The 24,967-nt window shown below is 40.1% G+C and overlaps 3 protein-coding genes across 3 annotated transcripts; 2 read left to right on the top strand and 1 right to left on the bottom strand.

The window, feature by feature from the left end:
- The first annotated feature begins 46 nt into the window (after nt 1-46).
- LOC143571420 (receptor-like protein EIX2) lies at nt 47-4,275 on the top strand. Its single transcript, XM_077056851.1, has 3 exons — nt 47-200; nt 1,449-2,725; nt 2,839-4,275. The coding sequence occupies exons 1-3, from the start codon at nt 47-49 to the stop codon at nt 4,273-4,275; spliced, it is 2,868 nt and encodes a 955-aa protein (XP_076912966.1).
- Nucleotides 4,276-4,902: 627 nt separating this feature from the next.
- LOC143571403 (protein LPA3-like) lies at nt 4,903-10,085 on the top strand. The gene is made up of 12 exons (XM_077056834.1): nt 4,903-5,216; nt 6,046-6,076; nt 6,156-6,248; nt 6,702-6,764; nt 7,174-7,285; nt 7,430-7,515; nt 8,048-8,106; nt 8,207-8,309; nt 8,391-8,451; nt 8,694-8,776; nt 9,358-9,438; nt 9,836-10,085. Exons 1-12 carry the CDS (start codon nt 4,903-4,905, stop codon nt 9,893-9,895), a joined length of 1,146 nt encoding a protein of 381 aa, XP_076912949.1. The 3' UTR covers nt 9,896-10,085.
- A 267-nt stretch (nt 10,086-10,352) lies between these two features.
- Nucleotides 10,353-13,298, bottom strand: LOC143571412 (receptor-like protein EIX2). Its single transcript, XM_077056841.1, has 3 exons — nt 13,289-13,298; nt 12,947-13,169; nt 10,353-12,540 (listed from the first exon to the last, which is right to left on the bottom strand). The coding sequence occupies exons 1-3, from the start codon at nt 13,296-13,298 to the stop codon at nt 10,353-10,355; spliced, it is 2,421 nt and encodes an 806-aa protein (XP_076912956.1).
- Nucleotides 13,299-24,967: the final 11,669 nt, after the last annotated feature.

Here is a 24,967-nt window from a genome sequence, read left to right as displayed (position 1 = left end):
GGTGATAGGTGGGAGGTGTTTGGAGGTGATCTTATTTTTGCTTCTTATGGGCGGAGTGCATGATTTCTTCTTCGAGCAACCAAATGTTAACAGTTCACCGTTTTTGAACAACTTCACTGGCATGACAATTGGCGGGACACTTGGTGGCCAGGTATTTGGGCGTGGTGATTTAACCTCATATGTTAAAGAATCTCAAGAACGTAAGTCGGTGTCTTGTTGCATGCATGAATATGGTGCTCTTTATTTTATCATGTCTTCCACTCCATAAGAAAAGAATTATGATGTTTATGTGTTAGGCTTTGGTGCATGTCTTTTTCTATTTACTTCGTGTGGCACTAAACAATTAAGTTTCAAACATTGTCCGTGTTTGAGTGTTCCGATATATGATCCTGTGTTTCATGTTTTAGTAGTGTTCTGATATATGATCATGTGTTCCAGTTTGTATATCCCATAGCCGTAATGATTGTCAAAAAATGACAAAATAGTCGCCTTAAATTTCAAAAATAATCGTCAAAAAGCGAGTAACAATCACTAAAAATGAAAAAAACAAATGCCAAAAGTTTGATGCGTTACAATAGCATAATACCAATTGTTTGACTTCAATTGGTTATTTTCACAAGTTTTGTACTTTTTACTAGTTGATGATTGATATGATTAGATACTTAATTGAGATGTCGGATTCTTGCAAGCATGCTGTAGTTTGATTAAGTGAAGCTTTATCCTGGGCTCATTTAAGCCCGACTCAAATCATGTTTTTAGCGAGCTGATCTCGAGGAGCTTACAAGATGCATGACTCACATACACAACTGCGTAGTTATTTTGCAACAGATAGAATAGTAAACATAGGGGATTTAAAATTAGTTTAGTAAATCTGATTATAAATATTGTATTTCTAAAATGAAAATATTTTCCTTACATAGGAACTTTCCAAAATGTCCACATATATTGTTTTTTCTAACTTGTCTAAACTTGAGTATCATTGAAGAAGACAGCATATATAGTTAAAGACCAGTTCAAAGCTAACCTATTCAAACATATATATAAAATAACCTATGCCTGCTTTGAATCTGTCAGATAATTGTGATATTGAAAGCTACCAATGAAAGATAATTATTTGAGTTTAAACTTTAAATCAACCTCCCATGTCATCAACTGAACTAAAATCAAGACTCCTGCTATGCTTATAATCTCAACCAATATGAATACTCGTTATCCGTTTGCTATTTTCCGGTGTAATTGGCACTCGTGCTTACTTGTTGTTTTGGCCTTTTTTAATTTGTGTTTGTCTAATCAAAACTCTGATAATGTATTATGTATGTACGATGAGAGACAAGCACTACTCATGTTCAAGCAAGGCCTCACTGATGAAACAAATCGACTTGCTTCCTGGACGGCTGAGGATAGAGAATGTTGCGGATGGGCTGGGATTGGTTGTGATAATTCTACAGGTCATGTTCACACGATTCATCTTCCTGGGGGTCATTGCAGCTATCAAAATTTTCACGTCACTAAAAAGGAATACGAAGAAGCCTCGAAGCAGAGGTTGAAAGGGGATATAAGTTCATCTTTATTGGACTTGAAGCACCTCAAGCATCTGGACTTGAGCTGTAATAACTTTGGAGGAAACCCAATTCCTAGATTTATTGGTTCTCTAGAAAACCTGAGGTATCTTAACCTTTCATGCTCCAATTTTGGTGGAACTATCCCTCCACAACTTGGGAATCTTTCTGATTTGCAGGTCCTATGTCTTGGAAGTTTTCATGTAGGATTTGAATCAACGAGAATGATGAATATTGGGTGGTTGTCAAGTCTAGGTATGTTGAATTACCTAGACATGAGTGGGGTAGATCTTAGCAAAGCAACAAATTGGCTTCAAGTGATCAACACACATCCTTCTTTGATCCGACTACATTTGTCGATGTGTGAACTCTCAAATACAGAGGCTTACGTTCCCAATCTTAATCTCACATCCCTTTCCATGCTCGATCTTTCTTATAACAATTTTTCAAGTTCCTTACCACATTGGGTATTCACTATAACTAGTTTAATTTCACTAGATTTAAGTGGGTGTAATTTTCATGACCCTCTTCCTAGGAGTACGCATAGCTTCCGTAACTTGACTTCTCTCGAGACGCTTCATGTTGCGAAGAATGGTTTCATGAAATCTCCAGCTGTATTAGAAGAGTTGTCTAGTAATAATCTATTGTCCTTAAATATTAGGGAATGTGGTATTTCAAGTTCACTTCTCGATTCCCTTCATAACTTAACCTCTCTTCATAGCATTGATCTATCAATCAACCATCTCACAAAGAGAATACCTAAATCACTGGGTAACCTCTGTAATTTGAGAGAGATTGATTTGTCTGAGAATAAGTTGGGTAATATTAGTTTAACAGATCTTCTTGAAAGTTTTTTCGATTGCAAATCACCTGGCTTGGAGTCATTATCCTTGTCTTGGAACCATATAGTAGGTATAATTCCTCATTCCATAGAACGTTTATCTTTTCTGAGGAAGTTGGATCTTCAGTCGAATCGAATTTCTGGTCCCATTCCTTACTCAATTGCGAGATTATCATCGTTAGAAGAATTGTATCTTTCAAATAATGATCTAAACAATAGTCTTCCTGAATCGATTGGGCAACTATCATCGTTGAGGATGTTAGATCTTTCAGATAATCGAATAGAAGGAAGCCTTCCTAAAAGCCTCGGACAACTTTCAAAGTTGGTTTATTTAAGTTTTTATGATAATATTCTAACAGGTGTTGTAACAGAAACTCACTTTTCCAAGCTAGTGAGCTTGAAACATCTAATCGGCTACGGCAACAACTTAACTTTTAGGCTGCTTGTTGTAAAATGGATCCCTCTTTTCCAGCTCGAATACTTGATTTTGACATCCTGGCTTTAGGGCCTCGGTTTCCATTATGGGTGCAATCACAGAAAGATTTAATTCATCTAGACATAAGCAACACAAGAATTTCATCACCCATGCCAGAGTTATTCATGAGATCATTCCCCAATCTATATTATTTAGATATATCGAACAATCAAATCCAAGGAACACTGAGTTTTTTGGTTGTCCCTGCAACAATTGAGCAAGTTGACTTAAGCTCTAATGAGTTTGAAGGACCATTACACCATTTTTTGTGTTCCAATGGAATGAAGGGCACAAAAGTTCTTAACTTAGGCAATAATCATTTGTCAGGTGACATTCCAGAATGCTGGGAGAAGTGGTCGAGTTTGATACTGTTAAATTTGGAAAATAATAATTTGTATGGCAAGATTCCAATAACATTGGGTTCAATACCTTCTCTAAAATTACTAAACATGCGTGGGAACAAGATCTCTGGAAGATTGCCTTCTTCTTTAATGAACTTAACCGCATTAAAAATCCTTCAACTTGGTAGAAATGACCTTGCTGGAAGCATTCCAACATGGATTGGAACAAAACTCACTCTTTTGATATTACTCAACCTTAGAGGCAACAATTTTGACAGAATTATTCCCCAAGAACTGTGTTATCTTATGAATGTTCAAATCTTGGATCTTGCACATAACAAACTATCCGGAAATATTCCAAGATGCTTCAACAACTTTAGTATCCTTTCCGGCAAAAATACCAACTCAATCTTTCAGTTTGTTTTTGAACTGGAATACGGATTATCTATTGCCGAGGATTCTTTGGTGATGAAAGGACGAGAGGACGCATATATCAATAATCTTCCACTCGTGATGTTGTTGGACCTCTCAAGTAACAATCTTGTAGGACACATTCCACATGAGCTCACATCCCTTGTGCAGTTAAAATTTTTAAATCTATCAAGAAATCAATTGACGGGAAGTATACCGGAGAAGATTGGAGATATGGAAGCACTTGAATCTTTTGATTTATCAACGAACAAGCTTTTTGGGGAACTTCCCGTTAGCTTGAGAAGGTTACATTTCTTAAGTAGCTTCAATGTATCCTACAACAATTTGACCGGGAGAATTCCAACAAGTACTCAGCTTCAGAGCTTCAATGAGTCTAGCTTCTTTGGCAACAAACTTTGTGGTGCTCCGCTAACTGAGACCAATGGTTGTGTACGAGTCGAGGTAACAACTACTACAAAAGGAGATAAAAAAGAAGACAATGGACGAGATTGGGGGTTGATCATTAGCATAGTTCTTGGATTTTTTACTGGGTTTTGGATCATTGTGGGTCCATTGACGGCGAATACATCGTGGGGGATTGCATATTTTCGTATGTTGACTAAATGGACCAAGTTTGTTCCCAGGTGATTTGATGAAAAATAAAGTTGAGATGTTGTAATTAGGTTTATGTTTAAAGTGGAAAACCTTTATAGAAATAAAATTACACGTTTGTGTTTGAGACTGTATATACTAATGGTGTGTTGCTAGAAGATTTTGGGCTTTACTTTGAATTTTTTTTATAAACTTATTCTAGCACAAACACAATACCTTAAGATTTTGGGACTCTAGTTACATATATTTTAGTTATTTTTATTAAAAATGAAAAATATTAGTTTCGGCATTCATATTTAATTTGTTTTTAAAATTAATAGGTATTTTAGTTTTTTTTTCCGAAAAGAAATTAATAGGCATTTTAGTTAAGGTGCGAAAATAATTTTTTTTTATTTTGTTTTGTTTTTAAACAAAGAGGTATTTTAATTAATGGGTGAAAATTACCATTCTATCCATCACATGATTTCATTTAACCGAGTTTTTGAATGACCGTTATCGTAAAGAACTAAAAACGAGTTATTAATTTTTAATAAAAGATAAAAGTGAAAATAGAATGTCCCAGGAGTAAAAATTGTAGTGTAATTACTTAGATCTAAATGTTTATAATAAAATCTCAACTGTCAATCACCTCCTCTTCCAAGTGTTGGACCAGAATCGTTATCCATGGCTTCATCACTCTGTCTCTCATCATCATCTTACCTACACTCCCATAACCAGAAGAAGCATCATCATCATCATCATCTGACTCTGTCTCATACTTTCTCTCTATTCCCAGTTCGCATACTCTTCTCCAATTCAATCAAATGCAGCAGTAATAGCAACGAAGCAGCTTCTTCTTCATCTTCACCGGCAACCGCTAGAAAGCTTGGAGTATCAGTTTACAAACCTAAATCATACCAAGTGCTTGTTACCGATGCCGCCAATTCCCTCGCCTCCGCTCTCGATGACGGCAAAACGCGTCTCGAAATCGATTTCCCGTAATTCGCATTTCTCTCTCATCTTAACCCATTATTTAAAGGAAACATATTAGTTTAATTGTGCGTGTTTTCCCCAAAATATAACCGAACCCTATTAACTCAACTAACCAACATAACCCAACCATATTGTTCGGTTTCAATAACCCAAACCTTTTCACTCAATCGAATTTATTATTGAAGCAAAATGCATTAATTAACTAACCGAACCGACATTAACCGAATTATAAGTTTCTGTGATGATTTCAAATAGCCGAACATGCGAGTTTCGGTGAAAGGCTATTACCGAACTGAACCAAGCTCACCCCTATCCATTAGTGCCCTGCAAATGTTGAGACAAATAATTATGTGTAAATTCGGGTTGTGCACGGTTTGCTTTGGTCGATTTTGGGCTAAAACAAAACTTCAGTTTTTGAAATCTGTTTGGGTTCGGTTTTGTCATTTGAGTTTAAAAAATTTGGCCCAAAATAAAGAATTTGGGCCTAAATCATTTTGCTAATTCATAACTAATTGCTTGTAATACATTTGGGATAAAAAATATTTAAGTGACATATTTATTAAATTCTTATAAATTTCTTAAAACAAAAAATAAAAATCTATAAATTCAGTTCGGTTTCTAAAAAAACATATAACTAAACCGTCGGTATTTGTTTCGATTCGATTATTTCGGTTTCATGCAAACCCCTCGTGTATATTGTGGAACTGTAAGTTTAAACAATTGATAATAGTATATGAAATAGGTAAAGAGGTAAATTTGGATTTTAAATGTTCTCATAACTAGTAAGTATGATAAAAAAAAGTTGCTTACATTTCTAAATTGTGACATTAACAGGCCATTGCCTACAAGCATTTCTTCATATAAGGTATCTTCATGCTTTCTTGCTGGTTCAGTAAAATGAAGCTTCCAGAAGCTCTTTCTAAACCCTAAATGAAATTGTGAAGGGATCTTCAGATGAGTTTACCGATGCCAATGTTCAACTTGCATTGGCTGTTGTAAGGAAGCTACAAGAAGTTAAGGAAACACGAGCTCGCATTGTAAGACATTTTTTATTTTTCAGTTAGTTTTCTTCGTTTCATATATCTACTACACGTGGCAATATGGATGCGTTAGGTAACGCTCCAAACGAATAAATTTGTTAGGGTTGTTATCATAAAAAATGAAAATAATATCTCATTTTTCATGAAAAAGTCCCTCAACATAATTTTGGCATATAAAAGTCTCTGCACATGTTGAAAAATATGAAAAAAAAAATCCTCACAGTAGTCTAAAAATGCATGTACTTGTGAAAAAGTAATTAATATTGTCAAAAATTTGTGAATCTTAATTTATATATAATTAGTATGTTAAATATGATTGCGAAAAGCATGTTATTTCAAGAAACATGACCCGATTCAACCCGCTTATATATAAAAGGTCAAAATTGTCTCCACATTATCAACCGTTGATGATATAATATGTATGCAATTCAAACTTATTGTTTAATGTAGGTGTTTCCTGACGGGCCCGAAAGACGTAGAGCCTCGGAGCTATTTAAATCAGCCATTGATCTGGTAACTGAAATAATCAATTTAAAACTAATTTCCTAAAGGATTTATTTAATATTTTAAAGTATGCAATTAGTGCACTTGAAACAATGTATGTTGTTTTTGCTTCCCAAATACTCTTTTGTTATTGTTCATTTTTTATTTCATGAAATCATGTCTGGTACATGAATTTATTTTAAATTCCAATCGTTATTGTTACCGGACTGCAAAATTACTGTTTTGAGGTTTGAAATTTTGTTCAAACGTGCCAAAATTTGAAATTTCTTTTATAATGGACTTTCCTTGTAAGTTTCGTGGGTTGTGACATTGAATAATATGAAGGTGTTTAGATACACAAATCTTTGCGGAAACAACAGTAATGTAAACCGTAATCTGAGATAATTGATATCAGTGTACCAATATAACCTTTTTTCAGGTTGATGGAATCACTATTGGTTCATTGGATGATATTCCAGCTGGACCCGTTGCTTCTTTTTTTAAATCTGTACGGAACACACTTGATTTTGATTTTGATGATGAAAACTCAGGTTAGTACTAAGTGCTATGAAAAAACAAATAACCATTTTTGCGTGAAAGAGGAATACACTTCATATATATGCTTGTGATTGTATTATATAGTAACATTTTTTGACTAAATTGTTATTTTCATAAGTGGCCTGTTTATGACACAGGTAGGTGGCAGTCTGACAAACCGCCAACACTTTATGTATTCATTTGTTGCAGCACACGTGAACTTGCTACCATCGAGAAATATCTGGTAAGGGTGTATTTTCTCTTATATGGATAAGTTGAGTAACGGGTCAAAACAGGTTCAAGTTGAGCCACGGGTAAAAACAAGTTCGGTTCGAGTAACAGGCCTAAACGGGTTCAGGTTTGGGTAATGGGTCAAAACGGGTTCAGGTTGAGTAACGGGTTAAAACGGGTTCAAGTTGAGTAACTGGCCAAAACAGGTTCAAGTTGAGTAACGGGTCAAAACGGGTTCAGGCTGAGTAACGGGTCAGAACAGGTTCTCAGGTTGAGTAATGGGTAAATCGAGTTCAGGTTGAGTAACGTGTCAAAACGGGTTTAGGTTGAGTGACAGGTCAAAACGGGTTGAATTTGATTAACAAGTCAAAACAGGTTCAGGTTGAGTAACCGGTCAAAACGGGTTTGGTTTGAGTAACGGGTCAAAACGGGTTCTGGTTGAGTAATGGGTCAAAACGGGTTCTAGTTAGCGGGTCAAAACGTGTTAGGGTTAACTAACGGGCCAAAACGGGTTCAAGTTGTGTAACGGTCATGCTGATGTGCAGGAAAACTTTGGTGCATCAACACCTGCCCTCCTATTTAATCTGGAACTCGAGACGTTGCGGTATATTGTTAGGGATTTAATTTCAGATAAATTTGATATTTTCTGTCATTAACTTTATCTATTAATTAATTCTGACAAATGGAACTATTGGACTTTGTAGAGCTGACCTTGGTCTTCTCGGTTTTCCACCCAAAGATTTACACTACCGATTTCTTTCTCAATTTACGCCGGTTTTTTATATTCGAATAAGAGAGTATTCCAAGGTATATATATTTAAATCACTATCTTTAGTTTTATAATGTTTGACATTAATTTGATGAACATTTTACTTTAAAAATCAAAAGACAGTGGCAGTAGCACCATATATTTTGAATTACACCGGGGCCCTCTTCCGCCAATACCCTGGTAAGAATATTAATTTAGAGATTACTTTGATGACACACATGCTAAGAATAGCTAGGATTTCCAGAATAAGATGCCATTCGTTTGATGAGAAATAAAAAAGAATATCGAAAATTCGATACCATATATGCACAAAAATATATGTTTTATGAAATTACTTTTTAAAATAATTACTTCTAAAATCAATTACAATAAAATGAAAAATAATATGCCACATCATAAATATGTGTTTTTTTGTTTATCAGGACCATGGCAGGTGATGCTTAAGCAAACAGATAATTCATATGCGTGTGTTGCTGAAAGTGAAACCCGCTTTACACTTAATGAAGTAAGTATGCATTGTCACTCTGAGGTGGTAAAACGGGCGGGTCGGGTAGCCAATCAAAATGGGTACAATTTGTGTGGGTTAGGTTGACCCTAAACACTTTTTGTTCAATTTTAATATAAACAAGCAGATAATAAGATTATGAACAAAGTACACTTTTGCCCTTAAATAAATAAAAATTTTCACTTTTCGTTCTTAAACTAAGAAAATAACACAAGTCATCCTTTATGTTTATTAGGTCTGTTATTTCCTTAGTTAAAGACGGAAAATGAAATTTGCTATATATGCAAAGTACGAAAGGTGTAATTTGTTCTAAGATTGCTAAAACAATTTTCTTTATCCTATAAGGGTAAACTTGTAATTAAATTTATCAAGAATAAATAGTTTGAAATAAGCAATCTTTAAACTTTTACTTATCTTATTTCAGCAATGTTTTGTATTAGATAATTTAGGAAGTTTTATAGAATGTTTGACCCCCTTCCTTTAAAGCTAATTTTATATTTAGTTTTTACTCATTTGATCCGCTGAGGATAAAAGGTAACCCAAGTCAACACATTCATATAAATTTTCTTTGGTATGAGCAGACCAAGGAAGAACTGCTAAGGGTTCTTGGATTAAACGAGGAACAAGGAAGCCAACTTGAGTTCCTTCGCAGGGGCTATAAGGTAATTTCTCATTTATAGTAGTTCCAGGCTAAATTACTCTTCTGCCCATCATTATTATCATTATCGTCATCACTATAAATAATTGATGGTGAAACAGTTTATGCAGTAATCTATCTTTCAATAAAATGATTTAAAAAGATTTATGCATATTGTATACACTTTGAGCGGCTTTTGACCAATTTGGCCCATTCAGCCTTTTAATTTTAGTCGTTAATTTTTTATTTTACGAATTTGACTCCTTGAAGACTTTGTTTTTACCAATAATTATTATTAATTCTTTTAATTTTAGTTGTTATTTTTTTATTTTATGAATTTGACTCCTTGAAGACTTTGTTTTTACCAATAATTATTATTAATTCTTTTAGTGTTTTTTGGTATATATCTGTGTTTTCTGCAGACCGCAACATGGTGGGAGGAAGACGTTGATTTGGAGTTGTCTTCAGCATGGCGTAACTAAGCGATAAAAGCAGGGCCTAAAATCATATTGTGTTTACATGTATATCAATCAGTACCCATTTTTCCTTTTGAATTATTATTATTATTTTCTAAAGTTTTTATACTTCCATTTTTGTTGCTAGGTCTCCTATTGGTCATAATGAAAAATATATGTATCACCTTACACTTATTTTTGGAGTAAATTACAATTTTTGTCCTTTTAAATATCTTGAATTATGGGCAAGCTTTGGAGCAAACGTTAATCTATTTATGTGAAATCGGTTAATTTCAGATTTATTTTATTATTACTGAGTTTTGGTTTGATTGAAAAAAAATTGCAAGAAAGTTGAGAAAGCCACTAATACAAAACAAAACAACATTATACTCTAGTTTATATGTTACAAAGTTTTCAGATTTTTAAGTAAAGCAAGGAACCTATTACAAGTTCATCAAGAAAACATGTGGCAACAATACTAATACTAATGCATAACATCATAAGCCTTATACCACAACTTACTCATGAAACCAAAATAAACAATCCTCCATGATCTTCTCACAATTAATGGACATAAAATCACCCAAAATCCACTAACAAATCCAACCACTAAGCTTATTATTAACCCCCAATCTTCTCCGCCGTCTACCTTTTGCTCTCCTGTTGTATGAGCTTCTGTTTCAACTGGTTTACAACTGTTAGTTTCGGTTAGCGGAGCCCCACAAAGTTTGTTGCCAAAGAAGCTAGACTCACTGAAGCTTTGAAGCTGAGTACTTGTTGGAATTCTTCCTGCCAAATTGTTGTAAGACACATTGAAGCTACTCAAGAAACTTAACCTTGACAAGCTCGAGGGAAGTTCCCCGGAAAGCTTGTTTAGTGATAAGTCAAAAGATATAAGCTCTTTCATGTCACCAATCTTATTTGGGATCCTTCCTGTTAATTGGTTTCTTGACAAATTCAATGATCTTAACTCTACGAGGGACGTTATTTCACTTGGAATGTGTCCAATGAGATTGTTACTTGAAAGATCCAACAACCTTACTAGTCCAAGAATGGTGCTATATGTGTCCTCTCGACCCTTCATCACCAATGTATCACCAGCAATAGATGATCCTTGACCTAAAGGGAATGAAAAATAAAACCTTGAGAGTGTTCCTCTGCCGGTTAAGGCACTAAAGTTATCGAAGCATCTTGGAATATTTCCGGACAAATTATTATGAGCAAGATCCAAGATTTGAACATCTATTAGATAACATAGCTCATGAGGAATATTGTTGTCAAAACTGTTCGATCTAAGATTGAGTAATCGCAAAAGAGTGAGTTTTGTTCCAATCCATTCCGGAATGCTTCCATTGATTTCATTTTTGCCAAGTTGAAGGATCTTTAATCCTGTCAAGTTCATTAGAGAAGCTTGTAATATTCCAGAGATCTTGTTCCCACACATGTTCAATGATTGCAAGGAAGGTATAGAACCTATTGTTCTTGGAATATTACCAGAAAAATTATTATTCTCCATGTTTAAGACTACCAAACCCGGCCATTTTTCCCAACACTCTGGAATAGTACCCGACAAATGGTTATTTCCCAAGTTAAGAAACTCAATTTTCAAGACACCATTGGAACACAAGAAATGATCTAATGATCCCAAAAATGCATTACTGCTTAAGTCGAGTACAACAAGGGTTGAAGGGATACCTAACAAGTTTAATGTTCCTTGGATACGATTACTTGAGATATTCAAACATTTTAGGTTAGGGAATGAACTCAAAAATGACCCGGGCATGGATGATGAGATACTTGTGTTGCTTATGTCCAAATACCTTATATCCATTTGCGATTGCAACCACAATGGAAACGCAGGCCCTAAGACCCAAGATTGTAAAATCAAGTTTTGCACTTGGAAAGGGGGAATCCAGTTTGAAACTTGCGGTCTTAAGAATAAGTTGTTGCATGTTCCGAGTAAACGTTTCAAGCTCACAAGCTTGACAAAGTGAGATTCTGTCACCACACCCGTCAAAAAGTTATAAGAAAAATCTACAGTAATCAAATTTGAAAGTTGACCGAGGCTATTTGGAAGGCTACCATCCAATCGATTATTTGAAAGATTTAGCGTCTTAAGTAATGATAGTTGTCCAATCATGTTGGGAAGACTGTCATTTAGCTGGTTTTGTGAAAGATCTAAAACCTCCAATGAAGATAATCGTTTAATCGAGAATGGAATGGAACCAGAAATTCGGTTCACACTAAGATCTAATGTCCTGAGAAACGATAAGTGTCCTATGGACTTAGGAATTGTACCAGCTATATGGGTATTGGACATGAATAATGATTCTAATGCAGGTGATTTGCACTCGAAAAAATTTTCAAGGAGGTAAGTTAGACTAATATTACCAAAATTGTTATGTGATAAATCAATGTTTCTCAAATTACAAACATCACCCAATGATTTAGGTATTCTCTTGGTTAGTTGATTTCCTGATAACTGAAAGCTAATTAGAGAGGTTAAGTTGCGAAGGGAATCGAGAAGCAAACTTGAAACGCCACAAGAACTAATATCCAATGAGACGACTTTACTACCAGACAACTCTTTTAACATTAACGAAGAATTCATAAAGTATTTCTTGGCTACATGGAGCAACTCAAGAGAAGTCAAATTACGGAAGCTATGAAAACTGTTTGAAACACGACCATGAAATTGACACCAAGTTAAATCCAATAAAACTAGACTGGTTATACTGAATATCCACTTGGGCACGGAGCTATTGAAATTGTTATACGAAAGATCAAGAAAAGAAAGGGACGTGATATTAAGACCAGGAACATATGGATGTATATTTGAGAGTTCACAACTAGACAGATGTAGTGGGACCAAAGAGGATCACCTGAAGCCAATCCGTTGCTTTGCTAAGGTCTACACCACTCATATCGAGGTGGTGTAACATACCGAGACCTGACAACCACTGTATATTCATCATGCTATGATGAAAACTTCCGAGACACAGGACGTGCAAATAGGAAAGATTTCCTATTTGTGGAGGTATAATTCCACCAAAATTGGACTTTGAAAGGTTAAGATACCTTAAGTTTTCAAGAGAACCAATAAATTTAGGAACTCGGATACCTCCAAAATCATTGCAACTCAAGTCTAAATGCTCGAGTTGCTTCAGGTCCAACAAGGATGGATTTATGTCCCCTTTCAACCTTTGCTTTGAAGCTTCTTCGTATGCCTTTTCGGTGTTGTAATAGTTTAGAGAGTAACAATGGCCATCAACTCCAGGAAGATGAACCCGATGAACATGGCCTGTAGAATTATCACAAGAAATCCCAACCCATGTACAACAATCTCTGTTCTCAACTACCCATGAAGCAAGTTGATCTGATTCGTCAATGAGGCCAAGCTTGAACCGGAGAAGTGCTTGCCTCTCAACATCGATGCACAATATACGATGAGAGTTTTGATTAGATAAGCTGAAGAGGTAGGTCCCAGCAGAGCCCAGTTGGACCCGCAAGACTCACCTTGAACAGGGACGTCTGCGCAATGACCAACTGCTCCAGCAGGACCCACCATGCTCAAAGAACCTTACGCGCAGTACGCCAGCTGTACCCGCAGGGAAAGCCTCCCAATGGTGAAGTACCCCGCCTGTTCCCGCAGCTGCGGATACAAGCCATCAGGGAAGGCTACCCGCACTAACAGCAAGGCTACACGCACAAGGCATTCGTTACTTCAGTAGTCACATGAAGGAATGAGCAAGGCGGGAATACTCCCGCCTAAGTGAGCCAGTCCGTATGCTTCTGGAAGGTCTTTCGTACTATACCTACTAAGGTATGGGAGGAACAGACAGTTTGACCAGAGCAGCCCATGAACTAATCACAGGGTGACAGCTCACCGACAACAATACGATGAGGAACACCCTCTAGTACTGTTTGTCACTATTAGCCGCTGCCTACTCACCAACCCTTACGATGGGACGTGCGCAGCCTACAGTTGGTGGAACAGTGCGTAGCCGGCAGTAAAGGAACAGTATACAGCCGACCTTATTACTGTTGGCCGTAACCTATCCACCAACCAGCATGGCCTGTGCGTAGTCCACTGTTGGTAGAACAGGAATACTATTCAGCCGGCTGTACCTGCTTGGAAACCTACCTTCGGCTATAAATACCCCAACACCTTGGAATGGTAAGGAGATCATCTGATATCTCAATCTTATCTAGCAATCTCTTAATATACACTTATATTCAGAGCAATCTAGTCTGATTCTCACGCCGGAGGGTGGTCACAAGGAGGAACCCCCCCCTTCTCAGTGACGAGCTTACGGTGTCTGTTTTGCAGGTCCCCTGAAGAACAACCTCCTCTGCTGGACCTCATCCGTGGGAAACATTACTTAACCCCCAGATTATCTATAATCTGCTCGTGGGTTCACTTAGTGTTTCTTCATTGGCGCCATCCGTGCATAAAAGCTAGAACTAATTTAGTTTTTTCAAAATTTCTGAAGAAATGGTTAACGTTACTCCGGTCCCAAGGCCAGTAACCGACCAAGAAACCCCGGTAACCACAACCCCAGCAACTGGGGGGAACACCGGCGGTTATACAAATCTTACGAACACTACCCCGACTACCCAAGCCGGGGCAAGTGCAGTAAATATTCCACTGGGGTTCATTGATGCCCAGTTGGAAAAACGAACGAGGGTCCCTCGCCAAACACTAGATCAAGTGAAGGCGTGGGCCGAAGCACGTCAAAGAGAGTTCCAAGCTGAATTGGATGAACGCTTGCGTTCAGTTCAACAGGCTGACGAATTCGGCAGTACTCGCCAACACCTCAATATGAACAGTGAGTGCGAGTACTCAGACGACGAGAGGGAAGAATCCGATACCGACGCAAACCCTCGCCATAAGGCGAAAGGGAAGCGTAAGGAAACGGACTTCCAACCAAAAAGGAATTTTGGGGAAGCTTTTAAACCAACAAATGCGGAGAGAAACCCGCGTGACTTCTCCAAAACCTTTAGACCAACTGCTACAAATGCAGGAAAGTCAAAATTCGCAAGGGACATTGCGGAAGCAATCGCCCCGAGAAGTGCCAAACAAATGTCCAACATTGGCACTTATGATGGTCTATCCGACCCAGACGACCATTTGAACAGGTTCATTGCGGGGGCTACCGTCAGTAACTGGACGGAACCCACGTGGTGTTACATGTTCCAGATGACTCTGGTCGGAGCGGCCAGGGCATGGTTCGATCGTTTACCGGTCCACCACATATATGACTGGGCGGACTTTCAGAACAAGTTCAGCCAGCACTTCAGCCAACAGAGGAAATACACTGAAGAACAGTGGACGATCCTCAACTGCGTTAGAGAGGAGGATGAATCTTTACTAGACTTCATCACCCGCTTCAACTCCAAAAAGCTAAGTCTCGGCAACATAAGTGAAGATCTGGTTCGCGCCGCTTTCATCCAAGGCGCCGAATACCCAGAGCTTATCCGCACATTGACGGGTAAGGATGGCATGCCATCAACATGGGATGCCATCATGACGGCGGCAAAGCGCTTTGCCGAGACGGAAAAGCAACTGGGAAGGGATCTTCCCCAGAGTACACACCTCTACACGCAGAGGACAAGAGAGAACAATGTTAGGATCGCCCGGCAGAACAAAAAGAGGAAGCTAGGTATCTGGCAGTCAAGGGTAAACTTTGACACCTCATCCAGCTCTCACCCTCTTGTTGGCGGAAGAAATCACAGACACCCTTCAAGCCAAAAACACCGGTGGACGCCACTAACCAAAAGCGTCACGGAGATATTTGCCACCGAAAAGCTACCGTGGCCAAAAGCTCCAGTGATACGGCACCGACCTAATGCGGATCAAAGCAAATCCTGTGACTTCCACGGGACAAAAGGTCATGGTACGGAAGAGTGTACATCCTTGAAGGATATTGTTGAAGCATTCGTCAAAATGGAAGACTGGCACACCTGGTGGCATCAATCAAGAAGGGAGGACGGAACGACAACCGGTACCGAGGCAACGGACGAAAGCCCGTTGACATCAGCATCAACATGGTTCATGGTAACATCAGAGGAAGAAAAAGGCGACCGCCAGAACCATGTGCGTGGAAGGAAGCTGAGGTGCGCTTCCCGCGAGTGCCAGGAGGACCCAGCAAAGAAGGCCCTATCGTCATCAAAAGCCAGCTGGGGCACTACATCACTTCTCGCACTCTTGCTGACAACGGCGCCTCGTCAACGGTGATTTACAGGCAGTTCTTCGACAAGCTAGATGACGAAGACAAGGAACGCCTGGAAATGATCTGCGCCTCGATGGAAGGGTTTGATGGCAGCACAAACACCCCCCTGGGTATCCTATCTTTCCCCGTCACTCTTACAGATGGGAAACACTCCCGCACAGAAGATGTGGACTTTGTCGTGATGAGGAAAACCTACACGCAGGTCAGATATGGGTAAAGTTTAGCCATCCTACTAAGTGCAAGTGACGGTCCTACCCGCACAATCACGAAAGAGGAAGCAAAACTTCATACCTATTATCTACCACGTTCAAAGGTTAACTTATCCTCAAAAGATGAGGAAAACCTACACGCAGGTCAGATGGTAAAGTTTAGCCATCCTACTACGTGCAAGTGACGGTCCTACCCGCACAATCACGGAAGAGGAAGCAAAACTTCACACCTATCTACCACGTTCAAAGGTTAACTTATTCTAAACACTTGGAAAATTGCTAATTTAAACCAAAGTATGCAAGTCATATAACGTTTATAAAGCAAGGAATCCAATGAAAGAAGCGGTCTTAGCCGCACAGATTTATATTTCATAAATATTCGTTACAAGAATGGCCAGGTAACTACCCGCCTACAAGAAAGTAAATCTATACAAACTAAATCTATCCTAGCAGCGGGAAGGGATCTTCAGGATCAGGCTTCAGGGCCACTTCCACTTGGACCAGCGCCGTCAGTAGAGCGTGGCAGTTCAAGGAAAGCCTTAAGGATAGCTAGCCCATCATCAGCAGCAGCAACTTCATTCACCTTCTCCACCACCGGATGCGGGAAGGCAGCATACTGGTTCACTGCTTGGTCGTAAATAGCTTCAGTATCCACATTATACAAAGGGAAGTTGGAAGGCGGGACGCCTTTCTCAACGAACCCTAGACCAAGCAGGAAGCCGGCCCGTTCCCCATCCTCGTGAGAAGCGTTGAGGGCTGCGCTCATAGCATCGTCGTAAGATGTGTCTGAGAAGACCCGATGCACAACCTACAAAAGAAAATATACAAGTGTCAACACCCTTTCTATTTACAAAGAAGAGCGTAAAGACATGAAAGCTTACCTGAGACAACGCTTCTCGAAGAAGCCATTCCTTGGCAACCAGAGCTTCTTGGAGGGCAGCTTGAGCTTCGTTACGGGCGCGTTCGGCTTCACTCTTGTTAAGGTTGGCAAGCAACACTTCTTTAGCCGCAGCCTCTTCGACGCCCTTTAGCTTCCGCTCAGTATGGTCAAGCACCCCCCTCTGGTCCAAGATCTCCTGGAGCTTTTTGGCGTCTTCCATCGCCAAGGCATCATGAGCCTGCTGGAGAGCCTCTAATTTGGCTTTAAGTTCTTCATTCTCCACGCGCAGAGGCTCAGCAACAGCTTCAGCCTTGGTGGCCCTCTCGGTTGCGTTCCTCGCAGTTTCCTTAGCCAGCCGAAGCTGTTCATTAACAGCTTGGGCAGCCTTGGAACGGGCCTCGAGTCGAGCCTGAACTTCAACCTCGAGGGCCTTGAAGGCCTTCTCCTTCTCCGCAGCCACTGCGGCAAGTTTTTGGTTCTCCTCCCGGACAGCCCGCGCCTGAGCTACTTCCTTGAGGCGAGCTGCTTTTAACTTGTCGTTTTCACGACAAAGCAGCTCGACGCGCGGCTGCATCCGGGCCAGGAGAACCCGAAGCTCATTGGTTAGCCTACCCTCCTGGTAGCTAGCCATGGCTTCCCCCAACGCACCACTGGGAGCAGCGTGACGAGCCCATTCCACGCACTCCACAGGGGTGCGAAGGGTTGTTCCTCGGCGAATGTTCCATCGCGGAACATACACTTCATTGGAATCCGACACTGCAAAAAACACAAAGCAGTTAGGAAAAGATGATAAAATATATATATATAAAATGGGCCAGAAGAACCCTACGCACCTGTAGGGTCAATAACAGGCCGATAGCCGCCGAACCCATCACCTGAACCCAAAGGAAATCCATCCAAGAGGTCAGGCAGATGGGAAGGTGGCAAAGATTGGCGGGAAGCCCCATGCGTACCTGATGGACCGGCCGTCGTTGCCGATGGCGGGGGCATGGTGGCAGCCGCCGTGGTCGCCGCCGCGGTCGCTGCCGCGGAATCCGCAGCAATAGTAACCGCCGGCTCGGTGAAGGATGCTGTAAAAATCGCACTTACAGCCGGCGGTGACGTCATCTCGGCTGGAACAGTCGGCTCAAAGGTGTGAGCAACTGAACCAGCGGAAGCAGGCGCAGGCGCCTGGGTCGACGCCTCAGGTAGGCTGACCAAGCCTACCGTCATTGGCGGAGAGGTACTACTCGGCGCTTCACCCTGGAATGCGCCAACATCCACGCCTGCGTAAAGAAGAAAAATGTTAAAAGATTAAGCTATGAAGATAAAAGCTAAAGGAAAGTTGTACTTACGGGTTTTCTTGAGCCTAAAGGTACGGAGAGGCGGTGACTGACCCGATGGAGCCGGCCTCTTTGCGCCGGTCACCGTCGTCTTCTTTGGCTCTCCGGAGGTGACAGTCGCAACCTCCGGAGCTGTGGTCTTATCACCACCGGGATTCCACGCCACCTCTTCGCTCTCGGTCTCCGAATCAGACCGAGGCGCTGGATCGGCAGTGGAGGCCTTCTCCTTCCCCTTCCCGCCGACAGCCTTCTTCTTCCGCACCAACGGAGGACCATCTGCGGATTCCTCATCAGAACATACGATTAGAGGAATTCCAGCAGAGGTTTCAACATTGAGGGGTCGAGGGTCGAAGAGCGCCTTACCTGGCCGACGGGCGCTAAGGATCTCATGGCCTAGCGGATAGACCTCCACGAACCGATCCGCCGTTTGTTCTAGGATGGGCAACTCGTTCTCATCTAGAGCGCGAGTACCCATCCGTGCGGGACCGTCAGCCTCCCGCGGGTTCAGGAGCGACTGCAAGTCGTTCCCCTCTGAAATAAACAAGAAAGAAGTTAGAAGAAATTCAAAATCAACAAAAGGGAAAAAGGCATACCGTAAGGAACAGAGTTCGAACCGTATTCGAGGACGATCGGAATCTTGCGCGCATCAGCCTCCTTCCACACCCGGCTCATCCCCAGCATCACCATCCCGGACTCCGCAAACCGGTAAACCGGAGATTGGACCCGAGATATCTTCGCAAACCATTCCGCCTCCTGGTAGCTGGAGGCGTGAAGGCTGGGAAGTGCTTGCCCGTTCTTGAATTTCTTGGCAATGGGGATGGCGCGAGCGGATATGAAGAAGAACTCCCGCTTCCACGAGCGAAGACTGTGCTCGGTCGCGCAGATCTTTAAACCCTTGATTCGGGTTGTCAGGGTATACCACCCCTGGATGCACCTCCAAGTGTAGAAGGTCATCAGGCGGTCAACATAGGGCTCAACGCCCAAAATCCGGCACACCCACTCGAAGTAGCGAATCTTGGCGATCGCCATGGGGTGCAACTCGGTCAAATGAACACCGTGCCTCTCAAGGACACGGTAAACAAACTTTGTCAATGGGAACCTAAGATTCCCATAAACAAAGAATGCTGCATAAACCCCGATCTTGCCTCTGGGGGCATCGTACACAGTATGATGGGGTTCAGGAAACTCAGGCTCGAGAGACTCGAGCATGAACTTCCTGACGACATACCGGTACAGATCGCCAGGCAGAGCACACTGGCACTCGCCAACAGTACTCTTGTCATCGGCTGTGGATTCAACATCACGAGACGACATCTTGTGAAGGAAAGAAGAAGAAAACGATTTCGGGAGAATGCTTGCCTGAAAAGGTGAGTATTCGCCGGAAATCGCAAAGAAGATGAAGAGAAGAGTGAAAGTGTGGATTACAAAGAACCCTCTCCCCCTTTATATACTAATCGCAATTAATGCGATGAAATTAATGCGGAAGAGAGAGAAAACGAATGTGCAATGAAACTATGACACGTGGCAAAAAGCAAGCTGGCAACAGCTGTTGACAGGACGCATACCATTAATTTCGCGGCCACGCGCCCGAAAAATCGCGCCCACGCGCCTGAAAAAGCGACTGGAATGACCATGTACTGTCACGTCACCATAACTTCCTGCACGTCCTGACACAGTCAGAAGAAACCGTCGCACGACGTTTCAGAGGTTTGGACTGTTCTTATCCTTTCACCAACTCTTCGAATTTCAAAATTCAAAATTCAAAAAGATTCAAAAGTAAGCGGGAAAATACCCCTTACCTTGGCAACCAAGTAACCGTAAGACGGATGCGGGTACAGTGTTAAGGCAAAACCCTTCACATACCTAGCACCCGCAGGGAATTGAAGCCAAGAATAACTTGGCAACCAAGTAACCGTCAGACGGATGCGGGTACAGTGTTAAGGCAAAAGCCTTCACATACTTAGCACCCGCAGGGAATTGACGCCAGGAATACCTTGGAAGTAAAGTAACCGTAAGACGAGTGCGGGTACAGTGTCAAGGCAAAACCCTTCACGTACTTAGCACTCTGCAGGGAATTCAAACCAAGAAGGATCTTCTGGGCCATGCTTGCGGAAACGGGAATAACATCCCCGCACGACGGGAACGTCGAGAACTATATTGTTTGAAACTCCAAGATGGAATTGGTGGTTTTAGCATAATTGATCACTATGTCGAAAACTACCAAGACCCCATGGAGAATCCACACAAGTGGGACTCAACGCTCCTGACGTGCGAGGAGGTTACAAACCTACCCGCTTCACACCCAAAGATCAAGCAGAAAAGTCGGGAATTTCTGCGTGACATCAGGAAAACCGCGGGATGAATCACCACGGAAAACCGAAAAACTAAACCCTTTTCAAAACCCCTTGCTAAGTCCAAAAGTTCACCTCACTTATTAATAATTCATGAGAAGAACATTGGACTGGGGGGACTTGAAGAGGTAGGTCCCAGCAGAGCCCAGTTGGACCCGCAAGACTCACCTTGAACAGGGACGTCTGCGCAATGACCAACTGCTCCAGCAGGACCCACCATGCTCAAAGAACCTTACGCGCAGTACGCCAGCTGTACCCGCAGGGAAAGCCTCCCAATGGTGAAGTACCCCGCCTGTTCCCGCAGCTGCGGATACAAGCCATCAGGGAAGGCTACCCGCACTAACAGCAAGGCTACACGCACAAGGCATTCGTTACTTCAGTAGTCACATGAAGGAATGAGCAAGGCGGGAATACTCCCGCCTAAGTGAGCCAGTCCGTATGCTTCTGGAAGGTCTTTCGTACTATACCTACTAAGGTATGGGCGGAACAGACAGTTTGACCAGAGCAGCCCATGAACTAATCACAGGGTGATAGCTCACCGACAACAATACGAGGAGGAACACCCTCTAGTACTGTTTGTCACTATTAGCCGCTGCCTACTCACCAACCCTTACGATGGGACGTGCGCAGCCTACAGTTGGTGGAACAGTGCGTAGCCGGCAGTAAAGGAACAGTATACAGCCGACCTTATTACTGTTGGCCGTAACCTATCCACCAACCAGCATGGCCTGTGCGTAGTCCACTGTTGGTATAACAGGAATACTATTCAGCCGGCTGTACCTGCTTGGAAACCTACCTTCGGCTATAAATACCCCAACACCTTGGAATGGTAAGGAGATCATCTGATATCTCAATCTTATCTAGCAATCTCTTAATATACACTTATATTCAGAGCAATCTAGTCTGATTCTCACGCCGGAGGGTGGTCACAAGGAGGAACCCCCCCCTTCTCAGTGACGAGCTTACGGTGTCTGTTTTGCAGGTCCCCTGAAGAACAACCTCCTCTGCTGGACCTCATCCGTGGGAAACATTACTTAACCCCCAGATTATCTATAATCTGCTCGTGGGTTCACTTAGTGTTTCTTCATAAGCATAAATGAAACAAGGCCAAAACAACAAGTAAGCACAAGTGGCAACAACAGGCATAAGAAAATGAAGGCCAAACACTCATATTGTTTGATTGTAGTTTAGAAGATGAGATAAGAGGTTGACTTAAATTCAAATAATGAATAGAACACACACAAGTCAGGCATTATAGCCAACGTATATGGACAAAAGTTAATGGAGATAGAAGGAGAAGTATCTAAGTCAGCATTGAATGAGTCCAAATAAACTAAGAAAGGTACATAAAAGTTAAGAGTTTATTTAGTTATATTTATGGCAATGTGATATATGATAATAGTAATTATTATGTAAATATATTAAGTATACTAAATAGAAATTATATTATATAAATAATAAATTTGTTTAGGCTCATAAGCATTCTCAAGCTCAATATGGCTCGGGCTTGTTTATTAAACGAGCTAATTTTAGGCTCTAACTCGTTCAAATTCAGTTTGTTCCGAGCTCTTTTAAACTCAACTCAATATGCTAAAGCTTGGCTTGATTTGAGCTATTAGTGATCCAATCTCGAGTAGTCAACAACAGCTCAGCTCGTTTACACTCTGTGGATGTTCTTTTGTAATTTTTTTTATATTTAAAAATTAATATTTGAAAGCCGTAAGAAGATAAAATGAGTGTTATTTATAGATAAAATTAAAAGAAATGTGTGGGCATAATTGAGATCATTTTAGTCAATGAAATGAGTGGTTTTGATCATGGATCATTCTGTCAACTCTAAATTAGTAAGTGGCAAAATAATCTATAACGTAGAGTAGACGTAAATAAATGGGACCGTTATAAATCAACTAACTATTATCAAGTTTAGCGTGCTCACGCCGTTCTCCATGAAAGTGAGGAGAATAAAGGTTCCAACTATTCACCGCATATTAATAGATAAAATCAAACCGGTCTGTGTTTTTCTTTTGGTAAGCGAAACCGAACCACACCAAAACTGAACCAAACCTCGGAAGTGGGCAGTTAACTCTTCGTTATGAAACATGTAATTTATGAAAGTTAAGAATCGGAACAACAATATTACCATACCAAATGGAACACGTGCGTAAATTTCCAAGTGTATAGCATGTTAACTCTTCGTTATCACACTAGGCACTAATCCACTATTTAACTTATTACTAGACGGGTGCCCGCGCGATGCGGCAGGGAACAAACATCATAGTAATCTTGTAAGAATTGTGGATGTTCAAGGTTCGTTTGAAATCTTAATAACGTTTGAACTAATAACTTTTGGTCAGCCGGTTTCTGAATGTTCAAACATAGCAAACGTTTTGGTTTATGGTTTATGTAGAAATATGGCCATAAAAACCGGACCGGATGGTAAACTTATTATTGAAGCTTAATTCGTGAAACCAAACCATTAGTAACGATTCATTTTAAAGTTTCTATGGTTCAGTTTCGGTTCTCAATAACAAAAAATCGTACCAACGATTTGGCTAACTATATAACTTAGAAACCGTTAAAAACCGAATTGTGAACATTCATACGTAATATGTTATTTTTTTTATTTGAAAAATTATAACAATACCATACCCAAATTAAAGACAATAATATGCTCATTTTTATGGTGTAATTTTTTATAAAAAATATTAACGTATGAAAAAGTTATAGTCGTTGGAAAATCGTTGGTGGGAAGTTATTTATAATTAAAATTAAAATGAATATATAGGTAAAGATAAATGTATAAAGCATTAATTATTTCTTAAATTTATAAAAGTTGAGTAAAGTTGAGGGGACAATGTTGAACTATTTTAAAACATATTTTCTAATGGACAAGTTTGCCATTCTCTTACATGCTATATAAGGTGTACCTTGTACATTAAAAGTTGTAAATTACTTAAAAGTTGGGTGTCTTAATTTGCCCATTTTTAATGTATTATATATAGTATAGATTTTAAGTTGTCATCACCACACTGGACACTAATCCCCTATATAAAGCTCTACTAGTTCGTGGTCAATTATGATATATATATCACTTCCCTTAAAAACAAATTAGTGTTTTTTTTTTATCAACCACCATCATGAATCTAGACTTGGGTTAGTATTTTTAAGGTAGTGTTTGGTATATGAGAATGAAAGGAGGAATAAAATGAATTTGGAATGGAAAAATGAGTGTTTGTTTGGTCAATTGAATAAAATCAACGATTGCATAAGAAATCTCATTTCATTAAAACTATTCATTCACCCCCCTCCCCCACCACCACCCACACACACATCACCAATACTGCTGCCATCACCATTACCACTCGACTACCACCACCGTCGCCATTGCCAAATTTTTATGTTGGTATTTTTTATTATTTTGAGAAAGAGGTATTTTTGTAATTTGTATCTTGGTCCTGCAATTTTTTTTCTTCTTCTTTTGTTACCAAACAATATATAATAAATCGTTATTCCATTCCTAAAGGTTTATCAAGAAAGACAAATGAATTGTAATGATTCATTTTATTTCTTTATCCATCTCATTCCTTCGTTCATCCAATTCTCTTTCCATTCTATTACCGCACTCCAAACATGCCTTTATAGTCATTTTAAAATAATAAATAACACTAGTGGTACTCAATAATGACATGACGGATTTTACAAGTTACACACTTTCACATCTTGTTTTTAGAATTTTATATTTTTAGTAAGTTGAAAGATTTATTTAGTTACTAAAATATGAGTTTTTAAACATATATGACCGAAACATTAATAAAAAAAAGTTACTTTAATTGGTTAGGGTATGGTAATTAAAGTAGAAAATGAAAGCCAAACACTCATACTGTTTGATTGTAGTTTGGAAATTGAGATTAGTTTAATTTAAACTCGGATATGTAAAGGTTGTTCCATAAAGTAACTTTCACTGAGAACTTTGAAGTAAAGAATGGGCATAAACATCAAGTAAATGAATGTAACACACACAAGTAGGACCATTTTGCGAACAATGTACATATAAAGATGAATGAATCAACCATATTTAGTCCAGGTCAATTATCCATTCAAAGT

Source organism: Bidens hawaiensis, unplaced genomic scaffold (genome assembly GCF_021521415.1).
Source record: "Bidens hawaiensis isolate Kalapana, Puna unplaced genomic scaffold, B.hawaiensis_p1.1 tig00025375_1, whole genome shotgun sequence".
NCBI classification, from domain to species: Eukaryota; Viridiplantae; Streptophyta; class Magnoliopsida; order Asterales; family Asteraceae; genus Bidens; species Bidens hawaiensis.
This window is presented reverse-complemented; position numbering and strand designations above follow the sequence as displayed.

What these genes read in the sequence shown, in the direction of transcription:
- LOC143571420 (XM_077056851.1), top strand. Translation starts at nt 47, where the DNA reads ATGGGCGGAGTGCATGATTTCTTCTTCGAGCAACCAAATGTTAACAGT. An exon ending in TGTTAAAGAATCTCAAGAAC is followed by an intron (nt 201 to 1,448) that starts GTAAGTCGGTGT and finishes ATAATTCTACAG; the next exon opens with GTCATGTTCACACGATTCAT. An exon ending in TCGGACAACTTTCAAAGTTG is followed by an intron (nt 2,726 to 2,838) that starts GTTTATTTAAGT and finishes CTTAACTTTTAG; the next exon opens with GCTGCTTGTTGTAAAATGGA.
- LOC143571403 (XM_077056834.1), top strand. Translation starts at nt 4,903, where the DNA reads ATGGCTTCATCACTCTGTCTCTCATCATCATCTTACCTACACTCCCAT. An exon ending in CTACCATCGAGAAATATCTG is followed by an intron (nt 7,516 to 8,047) that starts GTAAGGGTGTAT and finishes GCTGATGTGCAG; the next exon opens with GAAAACTTTGGTGCATCAAC. An exon ending in CCCGCTTTACACTTAATGAA is followed by an intron (nt 8,777 to 9,357) that starts GTAAGTATGCAT and finishes TGGTATGAGCAG; the next exon opens with ACCAAGGAAGAACTGCTAAG.
- LOC143571412 (XM_077056841.1), bottom strand. An exon ending in GGTTCTCTTGAAAACTTAAG is followed by an intron (nt 12,541 to 12,946) that starts GTATCTTAACCT and finishes TGTTTCAAACAG; the next exon opens with TTTTCATAGCTTCCGTAATT.